This window comes from Fundulus heteroclitus, chromosome 18 (assembly GCF_011125445.2).
Source record: "Fundulus heteroclitus isolate FHET01 chromosome 18, MU-UCD_Fhet_4.1, whole genome shotgun sequence".
Classification (NCBI taxonomy): domain Eukaryota; kingdom Metazoa; phylum Chordata; class Actinopteri; order Cyprinodontiformes; family Fundulidae; genus Fundulus; species Fundulus heteroclitus.
Genome location: NC_046378.1, coordinates 11,279,974 through 11,303,304, shown reverse-complemented (window position 1 = coordinate 11,303,304; position 23,331 = coordinate 11,279,974). Strand labels below are relative to the sequence as shown.

The 23,331-nt window shown below is 39.8% G+C and overlaps 1 protein-coding gene across 1 annotated transcript in view; it reads right to left on the bottom strand.

The window, feature by feature from the left end:
* pcp4b (Purkinje cell protein 4b) overlaps positions 1–22,927 on the bottom strand; it is a 48,103-nt gene extending 25,176 nt beyond the window's left edge. The window contains exon 1 of the mRNA XM_012874791.3: positions 22,725–22,927. Coding sequence (XP_012730245.1) covers positions 22,725–22,733 — 9 coding nt within the window. The 5' untranslated portion in view covers positions 22,734–22,927. The remainder of the gene's footprint in view (positions 1–22,724) is intronic.
* Between the last annotated feature and the right edge of the window lie 404 nt (positions 22,928–23,331).

Here is a 23,331-nt window from a genome sequence, read left to right as displayed (position 1 = left end):
ACATTCTTAGGATAGAAAAAAAAAACAGAAATCCCTCTGTTGAATTATGGAAGCGTCTTTCTTAATTAGTTTTAGTAGGAAATGTATCCAGTAGCAGTGCAATGCCAGAAGTCTCCAAGGTGAAGCGCAGGAATTTTATTTGAACAAGGACATTTTTACTTGGCTTAAAATGAGCCTTACTGATCAAACAGTGTCTTTGCACTGACAGTTTCGCCCACATTATGAAAGCTCCACATGGGAATGCCTGTACATATTTATCTACATTTATTTAACTTACAGTCGGCGCAAATAGAGTTTGAATTCCTAAAGATCAGAGCTGTTTGTGTCACACAGGTTAAAAACTGGTAGTAATTTAGTAACGAGGGAGGATTGAAGTGGAAAGTGAAAATATTTTCTCTAATCAAAATAATCACTTAAATTGAATCTAAAAATACAATTTTTTTCTAAAATCCGTCACTCACTGCTAAACAGTAAATTGAAAAACTAAAAAAATATATAAAAAAAAAACACTTATTGGCTTGGGAGTGTTAAACTTCCTTCATTCCTGAAAGAGTCAGGTTTTGTTGACCTGGAGCTCTCTGCCAGGAAATAATTTCCCTTTCCAAAAAAAAATGTGTGTGGTGCCGAAGAGATAATTTATAATTGGGTCGTTTATGGCATCGCGCCCCGATGCCATAAACTCATGCAAGTTGCTCACATTTGGTACACTTTATGGGAATATCTGTACCTGCATGTATTTAGTGCAAATATTCATAGTATGTAGTGCAGAAATTAAGCAGATTACGTGTGCAAACCGCGTGCAGGGAATATAGCAAATTGCATGACTGTGTGAATTTGGCCTTCTGTCGTTAACATGTGCAAAGTTAAACACTGAACCCAGCTGAAGATGCATAATTTTAAATAGTGAATTAGACCACGAAAGTGAAGTGAAAATAAACAAGTAAAAATAAACAGCAAGCCGTGACAGAAAAAAAAAAAAAAAGTTATTTTCTCCTGAGTCTGAAAGCCAGTTGTCAAATGTTACAGTGTTTTAAATGTTCTGCACACCAGAAAGTCAGCGACACACATCCCCTCACATCTTATTCCAGACATTTAACAAGTAATGTAACCGCTTCACTGTTTGCAATGTTCATGACTGCTGCTACTGTCAGGCTGCCTCAGCTCAGTGCACATGCCTGCCAACCCTGTGAGAAACACATTTACATGTTTTCTCTCCTTTCACGGATGAGATGAGGGGAACTTCTGCTAAAATTATGAGTGTAAGCAAAAAGCAGGTTTGTATTTTTTTCCCCTCTTAGAACGGATCTGTTAGAACGTCTCCGGCAAAGTTATTTTATTTACATTTGTAAATCTAATATTATTTTGAGATATTTTTACTTTGCAACTACAAAACCTACAATTTCACAAGTGCATTTAATAAAGAGCAATATGCTAAATAGTTTTGCAGCCCACAAAGGAAAACCATAACATTTCTGGAAAAGAAGATATTTATATTTAACAGGGCTGCTGGTGTTCTTGAACAAAAGAGAGCAAAAAGGTGAAAAGGAAGGAGATAATTGCAACCCGGCACCCAATTGTTTATTTTTTCTGACTTTTGTCTATTGGGCCACTTAATGAGCCAAGAAATTGGTGACTTTCTCTCTTTAGAGTGGGTGTCACTAATCCCAGTGGACTAGTTTCCTCATTTTGAGATTTAACACAGGGAATGCACTTCATTGATGAAAGCGGCATTAAACTAACCAGCAAGCCAGTAAATAAATGAGGCTGTTCGCTCTGATCAACCGGAAATTAGGTTCACTCACCAAGCTCTGCAGCTAAAGAGAGCAAATCTGTTTCTCTCTTGTTTCAATACTTGTTTTCACAGTAATGCGTCCTGTTCAGAGGAGGTTTTTACATTTTAGTAGATGTGAGAACTTTACAATACTCCCAGATATATATGAAGAAGCTTAGATATCATAAATAATGTGTTGAGTTTAACCATAAATTTAAAGGAGGCCATGTAATCTGTAATTGTGCTGTATGGAAATGTTTCAGTCACTTATAGATGTACGTAATTTACCTGTTAGGAGTCCAGTTTATTCATGGTGGTGTCAAAACTCATTATTTGATGCACTGCTATTTGTTATTTTTGTAATTTTGCTAGTTGTTAATGAGCTGTAACGTTTTCTTGTTTTAACTGTTTTGCTTCTGCAGCATAATTCTAAAAATCAAAGCAAGATTGTTGCGGAAGTAATGAAAAATGTAATCGTTATGGAAGCTTGTTTGGAGTCCACAGTTTCTTAAGTCACCAGGTCTGTTTTTTGTTTTGAATTGAGTATCAAATCATCTAACCCTCTGTATATCTCTTATGATTTCGAACTAGGACTGCAGAAGTCTTTTTCTTTTCCTTTTTCTGTTTCAAGAAAAAAAAAATTTCGAGCCAGCTCTTTCTTTCCGTCCTTGCTCTGAAAGTCCAAGTCTTCTTCTAAAGCTGGAATCTAAATGTGTTTTGCAGGCCTTAGGGTTCATTATTAAGGTCAGATACAGATTGAAGAGTTGAAGCTGACCCACCTTTTGAGCAACCCGGGGGACACGAGCTCTTAAGTAGGTGTGAAGTGAGTGATGGTCTCAGCGATGTTTCATTATAGTCAGTCAGTCAAATCGAGGCTTTCACTGTTATCCCTTCCCACCAGAGGTGTGACAATACATCGAGGTCAGGAGATGAGATGATGCAAAATTTTTGCTGGATTTTTCAGCAAAATAAAGAACATCCCTTTTTTTGTTTAAATAAAAATGCATTCACGAATCACAGTGTTTAAAAGAATCAAAAATTTGTGTGCAGTAATTTAGTCCAGTTTTGACAGGTCTACATATTCATTTTTCTATGTTCTAATTCTAAGGTGGCTAAGCAATAGCTTAAGCAGTATTGAAAATGCTCCATTTTCTGTGTTCACAAACAATAAGATATGTTTTAAGGGGTCTTTTCAGTGTATAGCTATTAAGGTTAGCTTTGGTCAAAGTGTATATTTTTTTTTATCTTAAACAGGAAAGAACAAAGTGCAGCTCTAGTTCAATAAAAAATTCTAAAACAGCCCTTCAATGTAGTGCTGATCGACTCCAACACCAACTTTTACTCTATTAAAAAGGTCTCCAAATGATAATAATATGATTTGTCGTAATAATCTTTAGAAAGTTTCATCGTCCAGCAACATTTGTTATGGTGACAGGTCTAGCTGTATATGTGCCGTTCTGCAGATCTAAATTCTCCTGCAGATTGGCCTCCCCTGAAGGCATCATTAGTGCCATTGTTAGCCTGCCTCACTGTGTAGGGTGACTAGACATCCCTGTTTTCAGAGGACAGTCCCCATTTTGGACAACATGTCCCTGTTAAAAGCTGTTTCCTGGAAATGTCCCTGATCTTATGAATGAGAAAAAAAGGAGCGCAGCACAAAAGCTATTAAGTGACTTGGTTGTGCTGTTGTTAGTGTTACAGAAGAGAGCAGTAGAGGAGCCAAGCGCGGCGTCTTCATTCGACCAACCACAACCCCGTCTGTCTAAAATAGGAACATTTTGGTACTTAAAATGATGTCCCATAATCCTGAGATGTAGGTGCACAGCTGAGTCTTGTCCTGAGGATCTGGCTCCCTGTGTTGAGCCTTACATCTGTGGAGAGGCTGTTTAGTTTCTCCAATACAGAGCTCTGGATCTTGCTCAATGCGCTGAACTGTGAGTTTGTGTTTGGAAATTTTACCCTGAGGATGAACCAAACTTCTGCCAGAGAGTTAGTTTCGGTCTGAAATGCAACGGGATGTTGAGTTTGGTCATAATCCTTCTGAGTCTCTCAGATGCTTCGGCAACATAGGGGATGACAATGTTTTTGTAATGCGCCAGACTGTGAACCCAATATTCAAGCCAAACACAGTGCTGCGCTTAGAAGGTTCATCAGGGAAAGATAAAACAACAAAACTAGGTGCAGGCAGAACAATGTCTGGAGTAAAGCAGGGGACAGTCAGGGCTGGAGTCATGCACTGAGAAGACGGACAGCAAACCAGCAGACAGATCCAGAAGAGGCTGGGCTGGAATCGAGATCAAAGAACAGTCCTAGGTGGTGTCCAGAGTCAGAGAGCCGAATGAGGTGTCCAGCGAGAGCAAGGCAGACCTGTAAACTCCCAAAACAGGAAACTTGGTCCACAAACAGGCAATGCAGACAAGACCGCTGGACAGCAACTCACACAAAGGCTTGAAGACAATCTGAGAAGCAGATATATAAAGGCAAGAAAACAGGTGGAGGTAATCCGGGGAACGGCAGGTGTAGCTGCTCATTGTAAAGCGGAGCAGCACACAGAGTGCTAAACAGCCAGCCAGTCCAACAAACAACAAAACCTGGCAGCGAACAGCAAAAGCAGAGCTGATGCAGAGTAGTTTTTGCATTTGTTCTCGCATCGCTAGAACAAAAACTTTGTCTTATTGACTGGAATCAGCTATTATTAGACCTAACTGTCCTGGATCAAGAACAGAGAACATTGAATGCACCACGCCAGCAGCTACTTAAACTGACAGCAACACAATTCGGAGTGGAAAAGTAACACAGTTAAAGTAAAGGACTACTTGCTCTACAGGGAAGATACAAAGCTACTGCAGTAATGCTAGCTGCGTTAATCATGCTAGTCTCTTAGAGAGGATGCTAGAGACGGTATAACATGTCAACATAGTAATCATGTATTGAGTTTTAAACATTTCTTAAATCATGCATATCTGCAGAGCTGTGTACAGACTCTTCTCTCTGGCATAGTATAATTCTGCATAATATCATAAATATTAAATAATCACAACAAACAGGCTGTTAAAGGTTCCTGCATAGTCATTTGCAAATGAACAATTGATTTAACTATTTAAAAATACTATAGCAAAAAAAAAAATCAGAGTGTTTTTCTCTCAAATATTATTCTTGTCACAACTATTATTTATTTTAACGATGTATGAAAACATGTAACGTCTTATGACGCTCTTCTGCATTCTAAGGTGTTGATTAAAAGAAGAAAACATTATTTTCATAGGAACATTTTTAAGTAAAGTTATAAACCCAGAAGAGATCGGTTTGTTTGCGGATTGATGAACTTATTGGCAGAAACCAACTCGGTCATTCTGATCAGATTCCAGGTCCTACGAGCGTCAGGAAGCGTCCACGTGTCGTAGCAAGTGCTCACCGCGTCCCCAGGCAACCCAGATAGCACTTCTGTCTGCCTTTGTGGGCCAGGCGGCTTGAGAGTAGCTTTCCAAATGAACTTGCGAGAGAAAGGTGTTCAAATAAAGCCTCTAATTATGTCAAATGATGGCTCTGTCCTCCGCTTATGCTGTCCCACCGGGCACCTTTGGGTGGAAACGTCCCACAGAACACCTTCTAGCAAAGTGATTTAATGTGATAATAACGTGAGGACTCAGCTCAAACTGTTTGACTGAGATCTTAAGATCCTCTCTCAATCGCCAGCAGACAAAAGCGCTGCAACACTTGAAGTGCACTGCTCAGCTATAACAACCAAAGCAGTGGGCTGGTAGAAAATGAAAGAGAGAAATTTGGCAGTGAAATGAAATAGGCCTCTTATCTTTGTCTCTGTATTTATTTTGAGACTTGGCAGTTTGCTTAGTCCAAGAGTTCCCATCTCCTACCCAACGGACATTAAGAATAAAAAAAGTATAAGTGGGCCATAGAAAACTCCAGAAAAAAAAGAGCGCATAAACAAACTGCCTCTGTCAACGCCTCTTGCTTGGAGAACAAGAATCATAAAGAGATTTTAAATAGTAGATCAACTTAAAACAAAGGAGGAAATGCATTTTAAAACGGCTGCAACAACACCACTGAAAAGAAAAAAGCACAGGAGTAAACTTCTGGTGAAATCTTTACAGGCTTATTCCTTCATGGACTAGGTGGTTTTAGACAGACATTTAATCTAAATTGTATGATTTCAATCTGATGCCTCTGATCTAATTTTGGCAATAAATCAATTTAATCAATTAATTTGAATTTACAATTTTTTAAGATTTAATTTCTGGAAAATCAAGATTTTATTTTGCCAAAGCACTCATTGGGCTTCCACGAAGAGAATAACTTGCAGAATATTGTAGAGAGGAAATGTTTTAACCATAATACAAGACACTTTTACTCATTTACTTATGTTTTTAAGTTAGTTTGAAGTTACACAAGTCAAGCCTGTTCTTAGCTCATTGCGCAATACCACCAGCAGTAAGCTTTTTGTTATATTTTCATCGTTTACAATGGAAGGGCCGCCATCTTGTTTCACCAGCATGTTTCACAGCTTGTTTTTAGTTGCATATTGAGTCATATCGCCCAGCCCTAGTCTTTGTCTAGTGAAATATTCCATTTTCAAAACTCTTGCCAAAGGGAGGTGAAGCCCTGCCTAGGGTTAGGGTGTATATGACAACACCACTGAAGGGTGTAGACTCTTGTTTTGAAGTAAGACAGGAAGTAGTTTGTCAGCTTTCAGATTTGACTTATGGAGACCCCTCGTCAGGCTTGCCAACCCTAGTGTGTTACATATAGATTGTAGAGGCATCCACCACATTTAAATAATTTATCTGGCCGCATTTGGAGACAACTAATCACAGTGAAACTACCCCGACTGACTCAAGCTTGCTACATACTTCATGAGAACCGAGAAATGTGTTATTGTTGTTGTGGCCGCAAGAACATGAAAGAAGTTTGTTTTGGCTCAGTCTATTTCTACTTTACGAGAAGTTCATGTGCTTCAGGGCACCCTATCTTCACTATAGGTTTTATTGTTTTTTTAATAAGCCTGGGTTGAATTTAGATTATCTGCAGTTCAAGATCTGAACTGGACATTTCCTCACTGGACGGAAATTGTTTAAGGCACATCTTACTGACCTCCTTGCTGACCTAAATTTTCCTTTTTAAACTGTTAAATGCTCCACGAGAAGCAAGTGTGATCACTTCTCCCTCCTGGGCAGAGATCGGTGTGCTGTGCGTGGGTGCAATGCTGAATGTACGACGTGATCTGACGAACAAGGCCATCAAAAGGACTGCCAGACATCCTGAAGGATGAAAGGATGTCTTTTTATCTGTCGAACTAAGATACCGTATTCACCCTGTTGAACTCTGGTGGTATTCTGGTGGCATTCACTTGTTTTTCCCATTACTTCAGCAATAGCAGAAGACAACAAGGAAGCTTTTCCTCCTCTGCTTCAAATATTTTGGTCTCCTCTTCTGCCATTGTGATGTTGTGAGAAAGGGTGTGATGTTTACTACAGTGGGAGGGGCTTTTACAACATATAAACAGAGACAAAATTTACTTTGTTCTTGTTCTTGCCACCATGAGAACAAAATCAAATGTTTCCGTTCTCACAGAATATGTAACAAGCTTTATCATAATTACAGGTTGTTGCCATCTGCTCCCAGATATAGGGCACTAAAGGGCAATACAAAGAGATGCGCATATTAATTTGATCCTCTTCAGAAACACACTGTGGGTTCTCATTAATAATTTGCCTGATAGGCCCAACAGGAACTGTAGAGGCCCATGTTTTCAAAGTCAAAAGTCAAAAGCATTTTATTGTCACCGCGGCGAAATTTCTCTTTGGCCACTCCGGTTCACATTACACATAATGAAAGCAAGAACTGACAAACAAGCAGGCAATGAACAAGGGCTACAGTGGGGGTTTGTTTAGCGTTCAGGAGAGTCACAGATAACAGATAATGAGGTAGTACGGTGCTTATTGAACAACGATGATTTGAGGCTTACAGAAATGTGTATTTAGATATTCAGAGATGATAGTGTGCAGTAGGCAGTACCATTAAGGTGATTGTAACGTATGACGGGCTAGTAAAAGTGGGGCGATTTAAAAGCGTAGGACTGCAGTCTCCCATCAGGGGGCGATTGCCCTCACAACTCTAGGGAAGAAGCTGTTTCTAAGCTTATTTGTTTTGGCTTTGAGGCTTCTTAAGAGTTTACCTGATGGGAGAAGAGCAAACAGCTCATTGCCTGGGTGAGTGGGATCAGTGGAGATGCGTCTGCCCCCTTCTTCTAGATCCTGCAGACGCCATCCCTCAGTCCCCTGCGCTGTTCTTACCACCTGTGCTAGGTCCTTCCTCTCCTGGACTGTGCAGCTCCCATACCACAGAATTATGCTGATACATAAAACACTCTCTATGTTTGTATCCTGAATTGTGTGAAAAATGTCTTTCTGTTTTTTTTTTTTTTCCTTTTCTTCATTCCGACCACTAAATGATTTAGGTCCTTATTTGCCAACTTAGTCCACATTACAGTCCAGCGACGACTGTCTTATCTCCAGTTCTTCCTGCCTTTGGTCAAAGAACGGCTAAACTGTCAACTAAAACTAATATTCTTTTTGCATTAAGCACCTATTATTCTCGGGAGCATATGAAACTCCTCTTGTTTTTCCATCATTTGACTCAGATCGTTAATTATGAATGCTCTAATTACAGGGTGTAAAATCTGGGAATGTATACTGGGAGGGAAAGCCACTATTTAAAATGTAATCACCCTACTTATGGGCACATTAATAGTGATGACTGAGAAAGTAATACACCCAACATGTTTAAGTGCCTCACATCAGCATTAGTCCAGATATCTGAATCAGGAACCCCCGTGGCCACAAACCTATTTCGGTGGCCCGCTCGCTTATTAGATTGCCTTCCAGTCGCAGCAGTCTCAGAAGTGTTCCTCCCCGTTTTGAATCTGCGGAGTGATGCAGTAATGATTTTTGTGGGAGGTAAATTTGCAGCTTGCAGCAGTAATGGCATTCCATGGTGCTCTACTAATTCAGCCCCTCCGCACATACTGAACTCATAAGATGAATGACTAAAGTGCAGACAAGAGCTTACAGGCATAGCGCACGGCGGCACGGACGGCACAAATGCTTGATTTCCATGACTGGGGTGAGCTCAGAGATGACTGTAGTCCCTTTTTTCACACCTTAATGCATTAACACATTTTATGGTTGTCAGAACGGCCTTTCATTTTTTTCAGTCTGTTGTGTTACTATCTGAATATTGAAAGCTACCATATTGAAGTTGCCCACAACGTAACTTAAGTATATTTTACAAAGGTCGTAATAAATGACCAAAGTCAAACGCACATTTAAAAACAAAATTGTTTTATTATTATTCGCTCAGATGTAAATGACTCACACCAGATGAAACATTTTCCAATGCTACAGACCAAATGAAGATGTCATTCTACTTTATAAGTTATCTTTACACCGTATTGGCTTTGCAAAATTAATCTGGGAAACAGGAGCCCATCAACCCTGTGTACACAGCCGGTGAATTTATGACTGTATGTTAATCAGAAGACGGCTACGCATGCGCTGCAAACACTATTTTCACCCCAGACACTTAACCGCCCAATGTGTAATGGCTTCGGCGTTCATTCGGCACCAATCCAAGTGATTCATAATCCAAGTGATTCATGAGGTCACGGGTGGGTAAATTGCCATTTGTATCTTCTTCGCCAAAGCTAAAGATTGTGTTGCTGATGTAGTGTTTGGTGATTACGCTCACAAGGGGAATCTAAACCTGGTTCAATCAAAAACACATAAATAAAAAGACTATTAGCTGGCTGGTTGAGATTAGCAAGGAAATATATTACAGATATTTTTATGTACGTTTTGAAACTTTAACATAACAATAAAATAAGTCATAAATCTTTTATTTTCATTTATAATGGCGAGTACTAGACTTTGTGTATATCAATTCTGTGGCAAATGTGAAAAATGCAAGAATACATACCGAAATGGTTACAGACTTTCTTTCCAATTTTATACGCAACAGCATTTATTTCTTAATCAATGACTTTTGAGGAGCTACAACTAATTTTTTGGACATAAAATAGTGGGCTATAACAATAATGTCTGTTCTGTCCAATAACCTGTTTCCCTATGGCCATTTGGATGAAAAACAACACAAAAGAAATCAGCTTAATAACCATTACAGCATAATATGGTCAGCAAGGGAGGTTTCAAGACATTGAACCTATTTTTGCATCATTAAACAAACGAAGGAATAGTATTAAATTATTGTGAGAGAACAAGCTCTAAATAGCTCTTAATATCTGAATGAAGGGGTTTTGTATATCTATCAATAAACTTGAAAAACTTCACAATGCCCTCATAAGGTAAAGGCACCATCTGGTAAAATACTGAGATCCACTTCTTTTAACTGCTATAGCATAATCTTAATATTTGACCAAATCCAACATTTATTTGAATATATTCATTTAGATCTCATGTTAAAAATTGTTGATGTTTCTTTTGTCATTTAAAAAAAAAAACATAGTTTAAATTATTTACAACCCTGCTGGTAATACCTTGTACTATACTGATTCTCCCCACCTACCTTAGATAATGACCTAAACTAAAAGCAGGTCATATTTCTGCCCCTTTCTTTATATAAAACAACCCATATAGCTGCATTTTATAAATAGATTTAATTTTGTCCAATGGCATTTGCACAATGAATCAATTACTTTTTATCGGACTCCTACAATGCACTTTGAATCGTCTTATAACTGAAAAGGGCTTCATAAATAAACTTGCCTTGCCTTCCCTTACCCACAGCTCAGTGTTGAGTACAAATGATCCAATCTGATAATGGTGCTGATAATTAAAAATGCAAGTCCAGCATTAAAAGGAATATTAAAGGGAATGAACAGAAAATGGAGAATTTGTGTCCATAAAGTCGATATTTATTGTCTTTTTGACAGATGTAAATTAGGTTTCTGTCTATTCTGAAAGCAGCACCATGAGTGTCATGTTGGGAGTAAATAATTTGAAGGACAGTAGCCATATTGAAGAAAAATCTACAGCAGGAACTTGTATATCTGTAAGGTTAAGGAAGAATTGAGAGAAACTTGATTTGTGTTGGCTATCAGTGTTGTGGTTTAGTTGTTTTTTTTCAGTCTAAGTAGAGCAAGAAATTACTCTCCAGGCTTAAAGTGGATTAAACAGCATTTTATGTCATTTATGTCACCCTTCCAAGCCAAAAGTAAGGCTTTAGTCTTTTCAGCAGATTTAATGCTCAGGATGATTTCTCTGTTAAATCAGCATTTGAGCAACTTTTCAAATTTCCCTGTCACAAAGAGTAATTTTGGATAACAGTGTAGTTTTTAGGGAAGTGGTAGCCTAGTAGTTAGAGCAGGGCAGTTGCATCCTGGGAAGGCTTTAAGTCCCCTGGTTCGAATCCCACAGACTGCCACTTTAGGTCCCTGAGCAAAACCCTAAGCCCCAGAATGCTCCCTGGGTGCTGCAGAGGGCACTGCTCCCTGGGGGATGGATCAAATGAAGAGGACAAATTTCATTGGAGTTTATAAAGTTGCAATGACAAATAAAGATGATTATCATTATTATAATCTGTTTATAAAGCGGCAATTCACAACACCTCAATTGAATTGACATTCACAAAAAAGTCAATTCAATCAAATCAACCTAGTTATCAAACAATGCTGTCAAGTTCAGGTTATTCTGGTGAAGATTCTCAGTCATCCAGGTCATGGAATTAAATCTATAGCTGTATTGTAAGTTTTTTAAAAGTAGGAAACTAAGGCCCCCTCCTAAGGTTGGTTTATCTCTCTTAAGAAGGAAGCCATCTACGTTAAGAGAGAAAAAACAACCTTAAACAGAGGAGGGGGCCTTAGGTTCCAGCTCTCAAAAACTTACAATACAGCAATAGGATCATTTCCGGCCAATCATCACCTCAATTCTCACCCTCATATGGGTGATCAAAACATTGTTCATTAGTGACTGTCACTTGTGCTGTTTCAGTGCTATGATGAGCTCTGAAACCTGACTGACACTTTTCAAACAGGTCATAACTGTGTAAATGCAAATGCTTGATTAGCAGCTACTTTCTCAAGAATCTTAAATAAGAAAGGTAGATTAGATAGAGGTCTGTAGTTTTATGACATCTTGATCAAGAGAAGCTTTCTTCAAGTCAAACAAAGCCCTGGGAATGTTCTTTTTTCATTCATTGTATAATGGCAAACTTTAAGTATTATAACTAGTAATTTTGTACCAATGTGCGGCTATATAGAGTAAAAAAAAAAACACTTTTATCCTTTGTGCACTTTTCATGGGTGCTGCCATCTTGGCATCCAAATAACTCCCAGTCACTTAAATCACACGAGAATATTTGGAATTGTGACATACACAACTGCACCAGGCCCCAGAATACGAGCGTGCAACAGATCCAAGGCAATAGATCTAAACTTGCCTGAATGCCAGGCATACGGTTGCAAAAATAAACCACATGTATGTAAATAGAAGTCCTTTTTCAAAATTCCCGACCCATTGAAAGACGCAAGTTTGGAGAAACAATAAGCTGCATGGCATGCTGGCTGAAGGACAGCTTGCAGTATCACTGGAAGGTGCAGTTAGTATGTCACTTCTGGACTTCTGGTTCAGTTAACAATGGCTGTGGTCGAAGATTGCCTAGTCTGCTATCACAAATGTTTTTTGGGGTTTTTTTTGGGGGGGGGGGTCAGGAGGTTATTACGTAGCATGTGTCATTGATGCATTATAATGCACCAATCACACCCTGAACTGTGCACCGCCTCTGCTGGGATTCCAGCTGTTTCGTGCGGATCACAGCGCAGAGCTGCGATCCGGTGGGATTTACTTTACGTTAACGAAGACTGATGCTCAGGTGTAACGCTGCTACAGAAACCATTCAGTCCTCATCTAGAGACACTCTCTATTAAGTGTAAACTCTTTCATTTACCAAGGGAGTTCTCCTCGTTTATTCTGTTTGGTACTTATATCCCTCATCCTGCACATCTGAGGTGGATAGAGAGCTTGCAGACCTGATAACAGACATGGAGAAAAAACACCTTCATTCTCTCATGACATTCTGGGTGATTTTAACAGTGCAAACCTCTCCAAGGAGCTACCCAGATGCAGACAGCATGTTAATTGCGACAGGAAAACAATATACTGGACCACCGTTACTCTGTTTTAAAAGACGCATACAGTGGCCTGCTGTCGTGCAGGGCTTGGACTCTCTGACTGTTGTCTGCTCCACCTTATTTCGACCTACAAGCTGAAGCTGAAAACCTCTAAGTCTGTGGTTTTTACTGTTAAGAAGTGGGCTGATGAGTGAAAGCGGATGCTTCAGAGATGCCTGGACGGCACAAACTGGAATGTTTTTGAAGCTTCAGCCTCTGAACTAAACCAACTAACGGATGTAGCAATGTCATACATCCCCTCCTGGGTTTCCTCACATTTGAGGCAACTGTGTAACACCGAAGAAGAAGCTTTCCACAGTGGAGAACTGACTCTGTATAAGCAGACTAGTCAGCTCTAGTCAGCTTTTATATCACTGGTGAGGGAAAGCAATCCCACAGCATATTGCTGCCACCACCATGTTTCACCTTGGATGGTGTGTTCAGGGTGAGGTGGGGTCTTAGTTATTTCCTCTATACGTTTTTGCACGTTTGTCCATGTTTGCTGATTCCCCTACATTCCTTGTGGAGAACCACAAACAGTGCTTCTTATGATTTAACATTTGCTGTCTTCTATTCACTCTTCTATAAAGGCCAGATTTGCGGAGTGTACAGTATTGTTTGTCTGGTCAATTGATTATTCCTCCTGAGCTATGTTTATTTATATTTTGCCATTGTATACCGGTATGTGTATCATTTTTGAGCAATTAAAAATCAATGTGGAGTACAAAAGTGAAAATATGACAGCACTGTGTTTACATTGAGTAAAGTACATGCAAACCTAAATTATTCTCCTTTGCTCTTAAAAATTGGGACAATTTTTGAGCAACAACACATCTGAAAATAAAGCACTAGAGCAGTGATACTTCTGCTGAATATGGAGAGCATTAAAAACGCTAAAAAGAGGATCACAGTACAGACGGGCCCTCTTTCAACAGATGGGTTAAAGTTTTAATGAAAAATATAGGTATATATCAGGTACAGTGCTAATGTTTTAATTTTTATTTTCAGATGGTCAATATAATATACAGCAACAACTTACAGTACATAGCCTAACAGGTAAGTTATAATAAAGCCACATGTTCTTTTTATGCAAGAAAATAGCTTATAAACCTAATTTGAACCTAACAAAATACAGAACTGTTTGATCTATGAGTAACCTCTGCAGATACAGACAGTTGTGGGCTACACTATCCATTATCCTTTCACTTTCCTGCATTTTATCATATTCATCTTTAGTAGAAGCCGGAATTGTTTAAATGTGTTGCTGCACTTTCCTGGAGGGGTTTCTTTCTTCATCTCTCAACTTTTTAGCGTTTGCGCCACTTAACGACTAACGCGGACCTATTTAATCTTGCTCATCGCGTCAGTGATTGACAAGTATTGTTCCGCAGTCACGGAGGAAATGACACGATGGGCTAGGTTCACAGCACCGCGCATCTCTCTGTGAAATGCGAGGGACAAACTGGGAAGAAAGGGTTTTTTTTTTCAATTTGTGACTGCTGAGTTATAAGCGCCACAGAGGGGTTTTGTTTTCGTTGGCCGGGTTTTATGGGACAAGTTTTTTTATATAGGCTATACGCTGCTCGGTCTGCTTGTCGGCCCTGTAGTGCTTGTTCATGAGTTAAAAGGCTGAGCAGAGGAGGAAATGTAGAGAGGAGAGGGCCACCGGGGCACAGGGGAAATCCCTGGTAGTCTCAGTCCGCCACTGTATTAACACTGCAGTAAAATAATTTACTTTATTTACATTCATGCTGTGCGTTGTCCCACCCGCACAACACAAATCACTCGAAGCTTTCGCTCATGAACCCCATGGACAGGGGAACCAATCGATTCAAAGGATTTTCTGAACTGGTGTTGCATTGGGAAAAAAGTCATTGCTATTTTTTTTACCCACCCCTAACTAGAAGAGGGCTACTACACCGCTATAACACAGCGAGATTCAGTCGGTTAGAAATATTTATAGTTGTGAAAAACATAAAGTCAAGGCTTAGAAACCAAAGGAGCGCCACACACCACTCCTACTACGATAACGTTGTCATAAAATTACAGCTGTGGTCTGTAGCAGCCTCTTGCCAAGCAGATAGCTCATTACTTGAAGAGTAAAATCACAGGTGGACAACAGAATTTTAGGCTTTTTTTTTTGTCATTCCTTCTGCTTGAAGTGGATTTGGTGGTCCCTTTCAGGATGATGGTGTAATGCTTCATCAGGAAACACATTTCAGCCCAGTGACACAGGGAGCAAACTGAAAACATACGCCGTAAACTGAAAGAAATGGTCCGTGACAAGACTCCGTCCTTCAAAGCTAATCTGTCAGCTGTTTTTACAGAGAATAGGAACCTGATCAATGAAAACCTTGTTTGGGTTTTTTTTCTCATTCCCAACAAAACCTACATATTTGTGCTGTTCTGACAGTCAGAAGGGGTGCAACAAAGTGCTCAATGTTATTTTTCTGACTAATTATCTTAATGTATGTGACTGGCAGTAGGCCTATATTTTAACCAGACCATTTTTTTCTTCTCTTGTGAAGGTTATGTTACAAGCCCAAAATGTTCACTGGCAGTTTAGAATAAGGTGGCTTAGACTCATATTTTTAATTTATTTTTACAAAATCCAACAGATATGAGAGCTTCACCCAGGACTCCTGAGTTCATGTTCTGGCCGATTTGTAATATTCTGAAGTAAAACGCTATGTATGTGAAGAATAATCCAACCATTGTGCAACATATTACCAACACGTATCACTTTAATATCAGTGTAATGCAAGCATCGTCTCTGGCACAACTCTGCACCCTTGTTGCCTTAGTAACATGATGGCACTGCAGTGGTTGCATGTTTATTTCAGGCCATTTTCTTCAGTGTAGGAACATTTAGATCAAACAAACGGCTCAAAAAACTAAAAGCCTTTTTCAGAGAGTAGTTCTGCAATATGGACACGGAAGAGCTCCTGCTGAAGCTTTTAAAGAGCAACCACTGCAGCCGGCCATCTTTAAATGAAGGTGGAATTATGGAACCAGTGAGTGGTGATAGCTTCATGGGCTAAAATGGAGCGTTGCACTGACCACCCTCCACTTTATGCCCAATCACCCACTGGGCTCTTCGACTACCTCTCTTGTTAGCTTAGAAGTGTAACAACATTGAATTAACTTCCACCCACAATGGCAGTCCTTACACAGGACTCATGTAAATAAGGTATTGTGATACTGTTGCTGGAAATAGCAATGACACATTGATTACAATTAACCCAGGTGTGGGCTGATGGGAAGATTAAGGGCTGCTGGAGTCCATCAAACTGGCCAAATATAGCATATCAACTAAATATGAGTAGCAAAAAAATATACTGTGCAACCAAATATTGCTTCCAGTAGTCCGTTGCATTTGTCACATTGCACATGATAATACAGAGACGACTGCAGCAATTTGATCACTATGCAGTTCTACTTGTGAGGCTTTAAAACGTTTGAAGATCTATGTATGTCCAATTAATCAGACCAGGTCTGGATTTCAATTAAGACTTTGCAATATGTATATTGAATTTCCGTTATCATCACAATATCAATGTGTGTGTGTGTGTGTGTTGTTGCAATTGCAATATTTGGTTGGGTAGCGTATTTCTGCATCCATGCACTGTAATGTATTTGGCAGGTTGGATGGACTTTTACTGCCCTACATGCCCACACACACAGATGGCAAAACCACTTGAGCAATTGCGACATTGTAAATATAGAGACGACAGAGATGGGTGATGGGTTTGTGGGTTAACCTCAACTAATTTACGTATTTTAATAATACATAAATTATAAATTATAAACAACAATGTTCACACTTCTACTTTCCTAATGCCATGCAACCTTAATGTGAATTATGGTGGTATAGAAAATAGTTCAGGGTTTCCCCCACCGTATTATAAGCCTGGCGGGCCACCAGGCTTTACTCCTACTATTTAAACCATAGGCTTAAATATTTGTCTGATTCGTAGCACCACCCTCTCAATGCATCACACACGCTTACTAATCCCCTTTGACCTTCAAGCCATCTTCAAGAGACTTCATGCAATGTTGATTGCACTTATAATCATACGTTTAAAACTTCTGTTTTATGCTCTTATTTGCTTTATTACATGCTACTAAGGCTACGTTCACACTGAAGGTCTTGCTCAATTCAGATTTTTACATTGTTATTTATACTACCAATTAAATATGACCACCACCACCAGACTTCTGCCTGAATAGTTCAAGACCCCAAAGCGACTCACATGCGCAGATAACAGGAGAAAGTAGACATCACACAGCAACGCACTGTTTACAGAAGTAATAATGGCTGTAATTGTCACTAGGAGTGTTCAATAAAGCTTTGTTAAAAAAAAGAACGTGGATACCAGCATCTCTGGGTTATTGTGAAGTTGTTGAACAACTTCATAATATTAAGACAGCAGCATAATAAGGCAAAGGAAGGTAAGAAAAAAAGCATAGTTATTAACAATTGTCTTTTGTGAAGCAGTGACTACTACTGCTGTAGAGAAGTCTGAGTGGATTTGTAAGTGAGACCAGGACAGTGACGTAAAAGACGGATGAAATTTGACATTACAGTTCAGACTGCAGATGCTATTAAAACCATGGGATATGTATCCAGTTTAGTACCATATATGAAAGTGCCACATATCCGCTTTCTTTTCCGTTCACAGTTCAATGAAAAAGATGGGCATAAAGATTGGATTTGTGTCGGATTTGCCTGCAGTGTGAACATTTCACAAGCTAATGCAATATTTAGCCAGTTGGACAGAGTCTTACAGAAGCAGATGTTCAGATATGTGCTTCTTTGAACTTTCTTTTTAAACATCTCATTGATACTGAAAATAAATAGCTTCACTCTGAAACAGATTGCCTTTGAGTCGGTCAAGAAGAAAATTGTCCAATTTTGTACTGCATCTTTAGTCTTTATTAACCAACTCGGTCAACACAATAGAGCTAAGCAAATCAACAACCTAATTTGTTATTTCAAATTAAGAGACATGAGGTGCCTAGATTAAAGTACTCACCTTTATATCAATAGCCTGTAATAGTACCTTACACTTATTTCATCAGATAAAGTCACATGATAAGAACAACTGGGGTGTCCAAACCATTCTGCACAGGGCCAAAAATTGTCAAGTCAAAAGTACTGGAGGGCCAAAAAATGGATAATAACAGATTTTAAAAAAATTGGCAAAAAATTATGTTTTTTCTCCTGCTCTAAAAAATATGTAGAATTTTGAATTAAAGGTATACTATGCAACCGTGGTTGATTTTCCAGCGAGGCTCCCCCCAGAGGGCGAAAGTAAAAGTGCACTGTGGTAAAGCTGCTCAGCTGTTCTGGTTCCTCCGTCAAGCCAGGCGCGGTTGTTTTGAGCTTAGCAGACAGGCGAACGCAACGAAAAGTGGAAAAAACGGCAGTACAAACAATGACTAACACAGTGAAGGTATGAACATCAAGCTTCCCGCAGCGCTATCTTTGCGAGGCGGCCGCGGCCGCGGCGACCATCTCGCCAAGCCGCGGCCACGGCCGCGGCCTCGCCAGTTTTATTATTATTATTATTATTTTTTTTTTTTTTTTTTTTATGTTGGCGAGACGCTAACGCCGCCGCCTCGCCAAGCCGCAGCCGCCGCAGCCGCCGCCTCGCCGCCGCCGGCGCGGTAGCATCTCGCCAACATAAAAAAAAAAATAATAATAATAATAATAAAACTCGATATGCTTGCATGTTTATTTGACGTTAACACACGGTTCTTTGTTGTTGCTTTCGTGCGTGCATATAGTGAATGGCAGGGCAAAAACACAGTTCTCGCCGTAAAGCGAGACTTCTGTGTGTGCGGGCCGTGAGTTCTTGCAATTGCAAGTACGGTATTTCCCCCACAGACCCCCAGGGCGGCCGAGAAAACCTTTGTTCGACCTGAAATGACTCATTTAATCATCCAAAACGGTATGGAACACATTAATTAACTGAAAAATGTTGCATAGTATGCCTTTAAACAAAATAGTGTGATTCTCTGTAGGAAAGCCATGTGTAAATCATTGTAGATCCAAAGCTAAAAACAGGTTTTGCTAATTTGCTTTATTAAAAGATGGTCAACCAGTTTTGCCAATTATTTAGGCTTGGTTGAAAAAAACGGGTTTATTTTTGTCAATCTAAGAACAGGATTTCTGTCAGCATTTCATTTGAGAACACTTGCTGTATTTAGCTAATTTTAATAAATTAATTCAAAACAGATTTTAATGTACAAAAGTCTGCATTTGAGTTAAAGTGCATGTGGTCCTATTTACTATGAAATTAAAGAGAATGAAATAAAAAGAAAAGGTGTAAAAAAGACCTTGTGTTGTACCTAACATTTCCAATTGTATGATCTCAAACTGTCTGTAAATAATTTTGGCCCAATTAAAAATAAAAAGTTTCCATCTGCATCTTCCGTCTGTGCTGGTTGACCAAGTCTTTCTTGAGATGTAGAGTTGGGGTGGCCGCACAAAATCAGCCCAGGGGCTTTGGACATACCTGAACTAGATAGTGATATACAATCGCCCATTGACCCAGACTCAGACTCAGACTTACTTTAATGATCCCAGGGGGAAATTATTTGGAAAAGATTTATGTTTATTTGTTGTTTGTTTAAGACAGTCTTTAGCCCCATTTACACTACCCTAGTTAAACCGATCCATGCCGAGCTCGGTCTGAGCATGGATCACTTAACCAAGCCGAGCTTGGTTCTGACGACCGTTTACACATCACGCTATCTCGGTTCCTTAATTCATCACCTCCTAGTGACGATCTGCGGTACTGCTGCTCTCTGGGATTGAAGGAGGAAATCAAACATAACTTCCTGAATGTTAAGGGCGCCTCCATTTTTATTTGCTTGGTTATATTTCATTGTTTGCGGAGAGTCAGGAGAAGACGGCAACTTTTGGTAAATTTACTTGACAGAGTTTTGGGAAGTGGATAAGACAAACGAACGATTAATATGGATTTACAGACGCAAGACACAACGACAGACGCTGAGGTTCATTACGCTGCTAAGCAGAATCATCACTGGAAATCGTGTGGCATGGTAAGGAAGCTAGTATTATTATGAATGTCTGAAATGTCAGCTGGCTGTAAGGAGATGACGCGGTCTGCTCATGCGCTGTTTGTTACTAGAGAACCGGGCCAGGGAAAAACCGGGCCGAGCTCACACATCGAACTGGTCTAAATTTAGCGCGGTCCGGTTGTGTCTGGCTCGGTTCAGTTCAGTTTGCGATCCATTTACATTCGATAGATATCTCAGTTACCGACCTCGGACCGGTCTCTGCACGGTTAAAAAGGGGTAGTGTAAACGGGGTATATGTCTCTTAGTCAATTAAAGCCCTTATTGAATTGAATGGTTTTATTGTCCCCCGTAGGGGAAATTACGTTTCAGTTCAACCCATCAAAAGAAAGATAAACATGGGTAAACAGGTTCACTGAGGCCTGCTGCCCTTTCCAAGACACTGCCTTTTTGCAGAATATAGAAAATAATATATTATTGGCTCTGATCAATTCATGTTCAACAAATGCAAAATAAATTTAGTCATCTGTGGCTATGCTTGGACACCTGAGTAAAGACCAGATTTGGATTCAAAATGTGGGGTAGCAGTTCCCTGACTGGCCTCCATTTTAGCTCCCATACTTTGGCCACATTAAACGTATTTAGCAAAACTCGGGTCTCTAGACTAAAACTGTCTACTACCTCTCTGAATGTCCAGAACTCATAAGCTGGTTTGTTATATCAAAATTTACAGACAGATAGTGAATATGGTTCATGGAAAAGCAAATTCTTTGGGTTTTTATTTATTTTATTTATTTATTTTTTTGAAGGTGCACATTCAATATAATGATAGCTTAAGGTGCTCATGGTGGGAATGAGAATTTCAAAATCATCTAAAACCTTTTTGTCTCTGCATTTGCCTTGCAGTTTGTAGAAAAGTGGATTAACATCCAGAAGGCTGTGCTATGATAAAGCAAAGTAAGGCCTTTTTTTTGTTTTTTTTTTAGTATTGTACCTCTGAGCAGTGCGGCGGCAATGATGGAGCGAGCACTGCAATGCTGACCACTGCAGACTCATCCATCCAGAACGCGTTAAACTGCTCCAGCTTCACTTAAGTCAACTATGGAGACTGATTACGCCCATAACTTCAATTGAGAACAACTTCACTTTGTACGGCATGACACATAAAATTACAAATATTGCTCCACACGCCTTGTATCCTTGTCTTCCTGACATTTTCTCTCAGTTGCTGTTGTCTCTTAAAATAACAGACATTATTACATACAGAGCACGGTTTCTCTTGCATGTAACCACAAAATAAAACACAGATGAGATTTCACTCCTGGCAAAGCAGTCTCTTATCCCTCAGCAGTCAAAGTTTATTTTATTTATAAACCCTGGACTCATCCTGCTTTGAAGCAGTGAGAAACATTAAGGTGGAGCTCGTGAAGGAAAGGAAGTTGATACCTGTACTGGATCCATTTTAAGAAAAGACAAACCATCCGGAAAGATCAACTCTACAGCACCTGCAGCCTCCTAAACATGTTGTAGCACATTATTGGGAATTTAGTCTAAATTTAAAGCAGCATAACGAGTTTGCGTTAAAAACACAAAGAGGCAGAACGAGTTGGACAACCTTCATGCAAATACTATTTCCCTAAAAACATTTCTGCTTTGTCCTCCCGAATGTTACGCACGCATGGGGAATGGCATGCACAAGTTTATTTGCGAGCAATGAAAAGAAAAATACTTTAGAGTGCAAAGAAGCCCATTTAAGCCTAGCTATATTATAAAATACTTTGAATGTGCTCAGCAGCATAAATTAAACTTTCAGGCTAATAAAATGAGAAGAGACTCCATTTCTTAATGTGAAAAAAAAAACTGCACCACAGAGCTTCTTTTATCTACAGCTGAACAGCAGGAGTTTTTTTCTGCCCTGACTTTGATTTTTTATTTATTTTTTTCAATCTGCGGAGGAGTGTAGACTTTCTAACCAACCGAGTCGTTTGGACGCAGGAAACTAAAAAAAATATTAAGGAAGAAGTAATTTCACCGTTTTATCGGGCATTAAAAACTAGAAATAAATCACCAGCAGTTGGCTGTAACACCTAAAACATTATTGGTGACACTGCAAAATGTAAAAAAATAAAAAATAAATAAAAAAATAAAAAAATAATCGATTCTCTCCTTACACTTGGACATGAGTCCTTATGAAGAATCGGCTTTGGGTACGCCTGGAAAGGTCTCTGTTATGTCTGACCCCTACCACCCTGACAAACCCGCATCAGAGTAGGTATCCCCGTCCATCGTATTTACACAGCCTTCCTGAATGGGACGGATCCAGCTGGGAACGGGAAGGCACTAATAACTTCTGCACCTGTTAAGATAGTGCGGGATTTTCGCGTCCTCCAATGTGCGGTGCAACACGCAACTCATTCAGTGGTGAAATGTGGGATTCTGTACGGAGAGTAACGCGGTGCGCGCCGCGGTTCCATCCCGGATCAGCTGCGCTCTATCTGACGCACAACCACCCCCACATCGACCCTCCAACTCTTAAATCGCGTCAAACCTCATCGGGTAAAGCACGTCCGTGGCTCTTAGAAACCTTCCTGACCATCAAATGTGTCTTTAATGTTGCCTCTCCTTGCGCGCCCCGCGTCAGGAATCGTGCGTATTTTGGATAAAATTCCGACGCTTCTTTGTTTTAAAACATAAAAACAGTCCTACCTCACTCATGGTGGAAAGTATCGCAGGGGTTTTCGCTTGCTTCCAGTGGATGGGGTGGATAAAGGAGTTTCAGCCTCGGCGGTCTTTATTAAAAGAGCGGCTCGCCGCGGACAGAGCAGCTTTATAAAGTGTTAAGCCCAACTCCTCCGTGTCATCACGTCACTAATAAACCAATAGGAACGCCGTGGGCAAATGTGTCTCCCAAGTCACCACCCAACTTCTTCGAGCGTTCACGCGTTGCTGTGTAAGCTCTTTTTTTTTTTTGTTCAGGGTGATCAGCCAAATGGAGCGGCTCTGCGCTGCTGATGAAAAGCCTCTCATTCCTGCGAGGCATTTCATGCACCGGGCGCCATGTCATCAGTACAAACTCTCATCTCACTAAGAGGGCGCATAGTTTTGTCATTTCCACCTGTGCCTGTGTTCAAGTGCGTGGGTGTTGACTACAAAAAAATTATATTTAATCTGCCATGTTATGAGGAACGGGACATGACGCGTTGTTTCACATCATGATTGCCATTTGTAGTTCATATTGATCATCTGCATTGATTAATGATTTTCTTATGCCAAGCACAGCCCTGAAACTGACAGATTAATACAAAGCGCTGTG